General features: G+C 39.2%; 1 protein-coding gene across 1 annotated transcript in view; it reads left to right on the forward strand.

Moving 5' to 3' along the window:
• The window catches only part of CDKL4 (cyclin dependent kinase like 4), a 29,519-nt gene extending 18,074 nt beyond the window's left edge, over positions 1–11,445 (forward strand). The window contains 6 exon segments of the mRNA XM_007445766.1: positions 2,084–2,174; positions 3,285–3,482; positions 4,913–4,995; positions 6,708–6,764; positions 9,005–9,139; positions 11,344–11,445. Coding sequence (XP_007445828.1) covers positions 2,084–2,174; positions 3,285–3,482; positions 4,913–4,995; positions 6,708–6,764; positions 9,005–9,139; positions 11,344–11,445 — 666 coding nt within the window.
• Positions 11,446–11,677: the final 232 nt, after the last annotated feature.

Here is an 11,677-nt window from a genome sequence, read left to right on the forward strand (position 1 = left end):
GCGGTACGCGGGCCTCTCACTGTTGTGGCCTCTCCCATTGCAGAGCACAGGCTCCGGATGCGCAGGCTCAGCGGCCATGGGCCACGGGCCCAGCCGCTCTGCGGCATGTGGGATCTTCCCAGACCGGGGCACGAACCCAGTGTAGCTTCTTATTTGTAGCTTCTCTTACCTGCATTACACTAAAAATTTTTTCAGATTCTTTGGGACATAATCAACACTTCATTGCCTTCGTATGTTTTGGTTGGAAAATAAGTAGCTGTAAATTTCACATGGATTTGCATAATTAAATAGGCCAATAGACAGGTATCAATGTAAGTCCATTTACTTAGTAATGACACATATAGTACAGAAATTTTAGAATCTGATGCAAACTCACCTGAGGGATATAACCTATTCTTATTAAATCACTAATTATTATAGGTGAATATGATGCAAAGTGTTAATCCAGTTTTCATAAATGTGTTGCTTTAAAAGGTAGGATGAAAACTATGTTGGCTTATATTATAACAATGTATTTTTTAAAATTAATATCTAAGGCCTTAGGACTTTTAAGAGGCTTTAAAAGGTTTCTTCTAACTGCTGGCTGTACAAATTATGAGACAGTTGACAGTAATTGAGACAATACAAACAAGCTTCTAGTACCAGTGCCGTTTTTGTGACCCAAAATGAATTTAGGGTTCAACATTTTCTCTTTTTAGATAGCTCTTATAGAAGCAAAAAAAAAAAATTATTTCAAAATTGTCAATTTGACAGGAATACTTCAAGAGACTGACAGCACAACAGGCAGAAAGAGCAGAAAGAGCTGATTGTTGTGGTACTTAATCCGGAGATCGTCGGTAGCCACCTGCAATCACAGGATTGTTGCAAGGATGAACTAATTCATGTGGAAGTGCTCTGAAAAGTTCAGAGCTCTGCATGAGGGCTGAGTTGTACAAGAAGAACAACATCATTTTTATTTGTGTGCTTGTTTGGAGGGAGGATAACCTGGAAAGCTAAAGTTCTGAAGAATAGGGCCTGAGTTGTTTTCTCCTGGGGCATCCACAGCATGGAATAGCCATTTCTGGACTAATAGTGAGTGGGGCTCACTCAGCCCACCTTCACCCACACCCCCCAGCTTAGCCCTCTCACATCCAGGAAGGAGCACCTGCTTCACTCAGGGTCCTGGGGTGTTGCAGCAAGCTGACTCGAAGGGGAGAATGCCTCCCGCTGGTGACCCACTCTCCCAGGGGCAACTCCAACAGCATCCTGTGGTCACGTTTCAAGAAAGCTGTTAATGGTTGCAGATTAGTTGGGGATACTCATCCCCTGAGGCCGAATATCTGGTATCTCTTGTTAATAGGTGACCGTTACATCCCAGCTTGCCCAGGACAGTTGTGGGCTGTTGCCCTCGGTAGTAATTAATAGAGTTCCCTTTCACACATCCTTAATAGAGCTGGATGATAAATAAGATGGTCACTCTAATGAATTTTGTTTTTGCTGTCATTCAAATGTTTTTCCAGTTTCTCCAATCTGCAATATTTGTGCAACCTGCATTGTGATTCTTGAGGGGCAGCCGTTCTTATTAGAAGCACTCTGACTGTTACCTCGTTCAGGGTTACCTCATACTTGATTTACAAGGTTGTGTTAATTACTGCTGTACAATAGAGTGACTCCATTATACATATATATATTCTTTTTTTATATCCTTTTCCATTATGGTTTATCATAGGATATTAAATATAGTTCTCTGTGCTATACAGTAGGACCTTGTTGTCTCATTCAGAGTTTTACCTCTTACTCTTTAAATAGGGCTCAGTAAAAAGTGGAAAAAATAATTATATGATACTCCCTTCTCAAGAATATTTTTTTCAGTTTTCCTATCCAATAATTATTTTAATTTCTTTTCTAATATAGCAACATTTTTTTCTTTTGGTATAAGATTTACAAATGAAAAAAATGGCAATTTAAGTTTTTAGAAAAATGAAGGAAAACCATATTTGTGTTTATCTCACAGGCTTTGTTTATCATTTAAACTAATAGTTAAGTATTCATTATGCTTCGTTGTCTTGATGACTCGGGGAAATAATTAAATATTTTCTTACAGTGTATTCACAGAGATGTAAAACCTGAAAATATTCTAATAACTAAGCAAGGAATAATCAAGATCTGTGACTTTGGGTTTGCACGAATTCTGAGTAAGTAGCAATTTTTTACTAACTTATCCAATTCAGATGATTATGAAATGAACAGTTAAAATTCTTACTTTAGATACTGAATGTATGCTGATTGTTATATTGTTATTATTCAAAAAGGGAAATTTCACTGTAACCTTTTAGTCAGTACACCAGTTCACACTTCACCTCCATCCAATCAACTACAATTTATTGGATGTCACATTTATGTACTTTGCCCCATAGGAAAGGAAAAGAACTACAAGATGCATTTCTGGTCTTCATGCACTTATAATCTGAAGTAAAAGAAACAAAAGAATAATACAAGATGACTGGCAATAAAGTACTAAAGTGAAAGGGCAGATGGTTCCCTGGAGGGAGATATTAACGTGGTCTAGAGTGGTTGGGAAAAACTTCGTGGAGCTGATGAGACTAGGAGAGTAAACAGAAAATGACAGAGAGGATTCAGAGACAGTGCTGAGAAAAAAGAAGTCATCCCAGAGAGGGAGGAACCAAGGGAAATGGGGACAAATAATGATGTCTCCTTGAATCTAGAGCTGTGCAGCAGGCAAAAACATGCATTAACAACAGACACACTGCACGGGGGGCATACACATAATCAATATCCTGATAGGACCCAAACACAGGTGACTTGACAATGCATTGGGAAGCTGGTTTATACTTGAAGTTACACTGTAGAAATTCTCCCTACCCCCTCGCCCCAGTCCTCTCTTTTTGGGATTATATAGATGTTAACTAGCTAAGGTACCTTTGGAAGTTGAATTTTTTTAAATTGAAATATATAGTTGATTTACAATATTATGTTAGTTTCAGGTGTACGGTATAGGGATTCAGTATTTTTGCAGATTATACTCCACTATAGGTTATTACAAGATAACGGGTGTAATTCCCTGTACTGTACAGTATATTGCTTATCTATTTTATACATAGTATGGGGAAGGTGAATTTACTATCTGAGTACTGTTTACTCAATTAGTGCCTCACTGCATGAACTGTTAGGAGTATCGTGGCTTCTGAGAATTACTAAAGCTGATCTGAATGCCTGACTGCTCTTGGGAGTAGTTCCTGTCTTGGGAGAATGTGACCCACCTGATTTGACTGATGCATTTACAGTTCCAGGAGATGCCTACACTGATTATGTCACTACAAGATGGTACCGAGCTCCTGAACTTCTTGTGGGAGATACCCACTATGGTTCTTCAGTCGATGTATGGGCTACCGGTTGCGTTTTTGCAGAGCTCCTGACAGGCCAGCCACCATGGCCTGGAAAATCAAATGTGGACCAACTGTATCTGATAATCAGAACACTGGGTATAAGTTGCATTTTATGGCTTACAGAGTTGCTAAAGTGTTATAGTAGTGGTATGTCACTGTAATGAACAATAAGACCTTTCTTTCGTCTCCAAAGTGCTACTCAGGATGGCTGTTCTGGGTTGTAGCCAAAGCCCAACCCTTTTCTCAATGTGTAGAGCCATAACTTCTGTCAGTGAGGAGTTTTCAGATGCCTTTCCAAGTCAAGTCAATTAGCTGTGGAATAAACTATACATTTACTTACCTTATCAGCCTGAGATAGGGCTAAGGGTATGAGTCAGCTGCATAGAGCTTACTCGAAAGATATTTACTCAAATGCACTTTCTATCCTCTGTAAAAGAGGATTTTTCCCCTTTCCTCTAGCACAGGGGTCAGCAAACTTTTTCTATAAAGGGCCAAATGGTAAATATTTTAGGTTTTGCAAGCTATACAGCCTCTGTTGCCACTCCTCAAATCTGCTTCTTTATACTTAAGAATTTACAAATTACTTTCACACACACCATCTCTTTCAGTCTTAAGAAAAGCCCATTAAGGACATTATAACATTTTTCATTGTGTCTGGTTTTACCAATGAGGAAACTGATGCTCTGGGAGCTTCCATGAGTGGCCTAAAGTCCTACAACTAGTTAAGTGCAGAATAAGAATGGACTCAAATGCTCTCTTTCATGAGCTTTCATCACGATGCAGCGTCCTCAGCACTTGTCTACTTCCACCTGGTTGGAAGAACATAACCCAAAAGATCAGCTGCAGCTTTACGCCAGCAGCATGGATGCAAACAAAGTGATGGGTGTTTATTAATCCCTTCCCATAGGCTCTCCTGGCAGCATGGCTGCTGGGCAAGGGAACTGCTGCTGTCTGGTCTGATGCAATTCCCTGTGTGGTCCCAACACATTCTGCTGGAGAATTCTGCAGCATGAAAAATGTGGGGTAGAGTATCACTACAGACCACACCTTAAGCTTATGCTGTTTAACTGATTTCCTACAAGGTTGTGGAAATTTACATTAGGCAGATGTTAGACAGAGTCTGAATCCTGGGTCTGTCACCTAATGACTGTGTGACTTTAGACAGCTGATCAAACCTCTGAGCCTCATTCTCTGACTGGGACAGTATAAATGAAAAATAGCAACGATTGTGAGATGGTTATGAGATTAAATGGAATCATATGTGTAAAGCCCTCCAGACGACTTGCTTACCTCCTCTCTTGGTGGTGGCTGAATGGCAGACCAAACCACGTGTGGCAAAGAGAGTTCCTTGGGAGCATCGACCTTACCTGAGGAGGTATGTTTTTGCAATGACCCATTCCTCCCAAATCTGGAGGGAATGATCAGGCTCAGTATTTCTTTCACATCTGGACCTCAGAAGTTAACCATTTAAGCATTATGTTATTTTTAGTAAATTTTTCATGAGTTATGTGGTTTGTATTTAACAGGAAAACTAATCCCAAGACATCAATCTATCTTTAAAAGTAACCAATTTTTCCATGGCATCAGTATTCCTGAACCAGAAGATATGGTAAGTTGCTCGATTCTGAGGTTTTGTTATTTGTGTTGCTACTTTCTATAAAGGGGTAGTTGTTTCTTCTTTAATGTTTGTGCTTTGGGCTCCTGTTTTCCTTACGACACACTGACACAGGTCAAAAAAACTATGTAAAAACTACATAAAATGAACCAGGAGAATGCTTTAAAAGTTTACTTGCCCTATGTATTCAAAGATTAATTCAATTTTAAATTTGAAGTGAAAGTATGCTTAGTTCCTTCATAAATACCGTGATCTTTTTTTAAAATTATTATTATTTTTTGTGTGTGTGGTACGCGGGCCTCTCACTGTTGTGGCCACTCCCGTTGTGGAGCACAGGCTCCGGACGCGCAGGCTCAGCAGCCATGGCTCACGGGCCCAGCCGCTCCGCGGCATGTGGGATCTTCCCGGACCGGGGCACGAACCTGCGTCCCCTGCATCGGCAGGCGGACTCTCAACCACTGCGCCACCTGGGAAGCCCCCATGATCCTTTTAATCAAAACACTCTGATACCTTGCCCTGAAATAATTATGAAATAATTATTTTCCCATAAACAGTACTTACCATAGTTGTCTCTATTTTGAAAATAAATGCATTCTCTGTTTTCTTCAGCTTCTGAAACAAAGCTCAAATCAGTAGAAACTATTTTTTCACAACATATATTTCCACATGGAAGGTCATTCCACAAAATGATCCTCGTTGTATCCAAATCAAAACTGCAAACCACAATGATCACCTCTACACTCTTGCTGTGGTCTTTGCCTTTTTGTGGGAATCTACCAATGACTACTTGACCCTCTTACTCTCTGTAGTCATTGATTTCCTGTCTGTGTTACCTAAGTTTGGGCTATGATCTTTAAAATTCTGTATGATCTAGATTCTGCCTATAGAATGAAAGGACGGTCGGGGAAGCCTGTGCCACACTCCAGCTGTGCTGGAGGTGGGGAGAGTCTGCAAAGCCAGCTCATGATTTATGGCACCTGTGAACCATCAGATTCAGGTGGTCCCAACTTCTCTAAACACCCTGTTCATCTTAAATTTATTTCGTATAATACCTTGATTTATGTACTGGATTTCATTTTTAGTATATTTGTTAAGGCTTTTAACAAATACAATAAGAGGTTAAAAGTTGAATTACAAGTCTAGAGGTTGAATTACAAAAGATTATTTATATAACATGTTTGATTTAAAGACTAAAATACAACAAATTCACATGTACCTGCTGCCTAGTTAAGGAAGGAGAATATTGCCATTGACTTGGAAGCTTCTCGCTCCCCATGTACTCTTCCTCAATCCCATTCTCTTCCCCCCTTACTATTCTGAATTTTGTGTTCATCATTCTGTTGCTTTCCATAGTGCTCTTAATTATGCAGCTCAGTGTATTTTCATTAATGCTCAAAGCATTTCTTTAAGTAGATCAGGCATCCCTATAAGTAGATATTAGGGTACTGTTGTAGGATTTCAGAAGGGGACATTTAGCACGAACGTTTACCAAACACTAATTGCAAAACACTGTGAAGTTAATAGCTTCAATTTTTCCCATTACACTATACAGTAGTGTAAAATTATGTAAAAATATGAATTTAAAAAATCTTAAAAATCTAACCTACTAGGGAGTCTTTCTCCAAAGTATTCTTAATGCTAATATTTTTAAAATATCCATTACTTTGTTGTTAGGTAACATTGAAATGCTTTACTTTGTTTTTTAGGAAACTCTTGAAGAAAAGTTCTCAGATGTGCATCCTGTGGCTTTGAATTTCATGAAGGTACCTAAGCATCAATTATAACCATTATTGACTGCAAGTCATAATGATTGAAGCTGGTAACTCTAGGGGGGGTGGACAGTAGGGCAAATAATGCCAAGGTAAAAATATAGTCATTGAAACAGTTAAGGAACTGTAAAATAATTACAGTTAAAGGAACATCAGTGGTTTAAACAGTAATCTTTCTAACATATCCATTAAAATTAGTAGAAGATGAAAGAGTATAATTAAGGTCTGCCATGATGAAGACCATACTTCTTCTGCATTCATTAGGAAATTTGAGTGTTAAGTCAGTATATTCAAGACTATGGAAATTTATGAGGATAAATGTACTCCTTACATTTGAAGATCAAGAATTGTGCCGTAGGGCTTCCCTGGTGGCTCAGTGGTTGAGAATCCGCCTGCCGATGCAGGGGATACGGGTTCGTGCCCCGGTCCGGGAGGATCCCACGTGTCACGGAGCGGCTGGGCCCGTGAGCCGTGGGCGCTGAGCTTGCGCATCCGGCAACGGGAGAGGCCACGAGGCCTGTGTACCACAGAAAAAACAAAAACAAAAAAAACGAATTGTGCTGTAGAGGGAAGAGATATGGGGATATATGTATATGTATAGCTGATTCACTTTGCTATAAAGCAGAAACTAACACACCATTGTAAAGCAATTATACTCTAATAAAGATGTTAAAAATAAATAAAATAAAAATGTTTTAAATAAAAAGAACTGTGCTGTCCAGTGTGGTAGCCACTAGTTACATGTTACTATTGAGCACTTGAAATATGGCTTATTAGAATTGAGATGTACTATATTTCTCTGAAAATTACTTTAAAAAAGAATGTAAAATATTTCATTAATAGTTTTTAGAATATTACATGTTGAACTGATAACATTTTGGATACACTGGCTTAACTAAAATTTTAAATTGCTTTTTAAAAAAATGAGTAGAAGATCAGGCAAAATCAGAACCATGCAGACACCAAGTATAGCCCCTGTACCAGGGCCAAAAGAGATAGTCAAACAAAGGACAAATTCTAATAAAAAGCAGAAGAAACTCATCTATGACCAGTATGCCATTCATGCTTGACCAACTGAGGCCATGCTAGAAAGGGTGCCTCTTCCATTCAGTGTGGACGCTGAAAGCCTTTAGTGGTATAGGGATGGAGATACTAGTATGAGTATCTATCTTTAACAACCAATTAAGTTATATTTATAGCAATGACTTCCATACCACTGATCAGAATGACTACTCATCAGAATGAGCTTTTTAAAAATATACATTCCAATAAATAACCTCAGATTTACAGAAGCAGAATCTCTATGAATAGGACCTTGGAATTTGTATCGTTAAGCCTCCCCCTAGGTGATTATGATAAGCAGCCCAGTTTGAAACTCTTCTGATCTAGAAAGTAGAGCCATCTGGATGACCTAGAGTCAACTTTGTAGACCAGCCTTTGTGCTAGCGCTGGTCACTACCCAGGTGCTATCCAGGGTGCTGGATTCCTTCAGTATGAGTCCCCCTGAGACTCGGAGGCCGACACCTCTGAGCTCTCAGACTGCCCTTACCACTGCTCCACTGGACCTCACCTGCCTTCTACCTGTCTCACTGCTCTGACTTGCCCTAACCCAGCACTCTGCAGGCCCTGTCCTGGAAGTCTAATTCTCCTACCTTGTTCTGGACAGGTTGTTCTGACCCGCCTGCAATTTAGCAAAACCCCCGAGGGGTTGGTGGAGGGTAGGTCAAGCCCTGTAAGCCCAATCCATTCTCAGGTGGCTTCTCAAACTTGAACAGGTATTAGATTCACCCTGAAGGCTTGTTAAACACAGATTGCTGGGCCCCACCCCCAGTGCTTTTGATTCAGTAGGCCTGGGGTTGGACCAAAGAATTTGTATTTCTAGCAAGTTCCCAGGTGATGCTGATGTAGCTGGCCTAGGGACCACATTTTGTGGAGCCCTACAAACTATTTGCTTTGACAAGTGATAAAGAAATGTCACTGGTGAAACGCACCTGACCTACATTTACCCCCTTCGAGACATTGAATGTTCATCAAATCTACCCTCAAAAGACTTTGAAAGGGCAAAAGAAGAGCAATTCCAGTTATTAACAAGTTCCAAGTACTGGATAATATACAAACTTGAAGATTTTCTAAACTCATGTTTGCTCTACCAAGTTATTATTCAGAGTTTTTGGGCACAGTAACAAAACAGGCTCCTCTTTTAATATCTTCTTTGCTCTTCCCGTCTTCCATAGGAGTGTCTGAGGATGAATCCAGATGACAGGTTAACTTGTGCCCAACTCCTGGAGAGCCCCTACTTTGATTCTTTTCAAGAGGACCAAATTAAAAGAAAAGCATGTAATGAAGGAAGAAACAGAAGGTGTCAGCAGGTACCCCCATTCAAAAGTTAAAGTGCTGTAAAAATGATTCTTTATTTTCCTTCTCTACCTTTCAGAGTGAGACTAGGCGGGCACCAAGATCTTCTCTTTGCACTGGTTTAGTTGTATTTCTTTGTCTAATATATATTGGTGATTGATGTCATAAAACCATAAAGCTATGAAAATATACAGATTGTCACAAAATCTTATTCCAAATACACTTAAGTTATTGCACAATTCTTTTCTTACACTGATTCGATATCCCCCCTGCCAGGTCATGTACCCAAAACACAACAGTTTCAAACAAGTAAGCCCCAATTATAGCAGAACTGAGTTTGACCAGCATTATGGAAGAATCCCGGTACCTTTTGTAGCCTCCAGGTGCCCAGTAAAGGAAACTTGACTCTTCTGTCTTTTCACCCGTGGCAGGCACCTTAGTCTGCCTTTCCTAGGCTTTTCCTGGAAGCCAAGGACAAGCTCTGGACAGATACAAAGAGCTGAAACTCAGGTATCTGAGAACCAAATCCTGTCCTAAAATGTGCCAATATTGTAGAATAATACAGTGAATATACAGAGGAACACTGATTCTGTAGCTTATTAGGCAACTACCATTTACTTGCAAAACTCTGAAGTTAAAACATAAACTCCATGAAAGTAGGTTTCTTTGAGGTTGGATTTTTTTCTCCTCACCTGTATCCCCAGCACCTAAAACAATATCTGTTACATCAAAGGTACTTAGTAAATATTATCCAAATAAATAAGTAGGTGAACATTGCTTATTAATAAGCCAAGATGGTAATTTTCCATTTTTCAGAAACTGACAATTGTCACATTTTGCGTTTGCTTAATCCTCCACCTCTGATCTACTTTTTTGTTCATTTATCTTCTCATTAGCATCTTTACCATAAAGCAAGAAAGTGGTCTCTTTCAATAGTTAAAATAGAATTTTGCTGGGAGAGAAAGATGTATCCAAAATCTTTATCCAAAATAAAAATCCAAAATTGTATTACATAGGTCATTTTACCTTTAACTGTTCAAGTTACATGTTTGCAAGTTAAGCCCAATACAGTTTACTTAAATAACCAAAAAATTAGGGTTTGTTCAAATAAGTCTGAGGCAGCAATTTGAAATACAGTGTGAATTTTGTGTAAAAACACTGTCCCCTCAAAAACATCTCACCAACTTCCCCAGCTTTGTCCTGGGAGGGTGGATGGCGGCCCTGCTTCATCCTGCATCTTGGTCCCTGATCCAATTTCCACCACGCTCACCTCTAGGTGGGTGGGGACGCTGCTCTCCCTTTAAGTCTCCAGTTCACAGCTGTGCTACCCTTTCTTTAATACTTTGTGGCCCAGCTGATACAGATCAGGGACTTTACAGAAGGCCTTCCCAAAGACCCAAGACAACAGAAGGAAAAGAAACACCAAGAGCAGCATGCACCTAGAGAATGTCATTTACAAAGACGATGTCATGTTCTCCGTGCTTAGCCATCTGCATCCTGTCCATCTCTATGCACTAGCCCCACCAGAGCCCTCACCACGAGACCATGCCTAGCCGCCTCCCTCCACCAGGTGAAGTCCACAGAGAGCAAGGCCAAGAGAAAGACAGGGATGTCTTTCAAGTTATGGTTTTCTTTCTGAGCACACACCTCTTTCCTAGACATTTTACCATATCAGAAAATAAACTAAAAATTCAGAAAGATCTTTTCATATAGTGTGGTTTCACTTTGTAAGTTCAAATTTCTACCTAGATCTTAGTTTCTATATCTCTGAGTGGATAACCAGCAATTTCCTGAAGACTAAATATTGTTTAAGGTTGATAGTAAAGAGGTTTTAAATGTTTGCTGTTCTGCCAGTATCCTAAAATTAATATCCAAAATTAAAAATTTGAGATGGGTAGAATGTAGACTCTTGGAATTATTGTTTAATAGCTGGTGGACATCTATCTTTTAAACCCTGACTAGATACTCATAAATGAGTTTATTGAAATAAATCATAGTACATCTCTGAGAATCCTAGAATAAATCATAGAAACAAATTTTCAAGTATCAAAGAATCACAATTTTTGGAAAAAGTAACCCTGTTTAATTTTAAAAATTGATGTCTTTTGACATCTTTGCACCATGTGTATCCTTTTTGTTTTACCACCTTTAAATCAAACTGTACCAATAGGAATTATTTTCAATTTACTTTCCTATTTTTGTCTTGTTCTGCTATTAGAATCAACTGTTGCGTCTCATACCAGGAAGCCACATCTCCCCCACACCTGATGGAAGAAAACAAGTCTTCCAGTTAAAATTCGATCATCTTCCAAACATTTAGTTCTTTCAAGTGGAAAGTAATTTAATAGGTACACATTTTTGTACCAGAGGAATAGGGATTCTCAGTGTTTCAAATGCAAATGAGCCATATGAAAATTAAGATGCTTTCTAGAATTGTTTTGCTCTGATCATTACTGATTCCTCTGCCCATGCTTTTTACATGCCAGCTTTATCTTTTAGAACATTTTCTTTAAATGTTACAAAGTCTGAACCTGCACATATGGAGGAGACAT

The sequence above is a fragment of the Lipotes vexillifer genome, unplaced genomic scaffold (genome assembly GCF_000442215.2).
Source record: "Lipotes vexillifer unplaced genomic scaffold, Lipotes_vexillifer_v1.1 scaffold278, whole genome shotgun sequence".
NCBI classification, from domain to species: domain Eukaryota; kingdom Metazoa; phylum Chordata; class Mammalia; order Artiodactyla; family Lipotidae; genus Lipotes; species Lipotes vexillifer.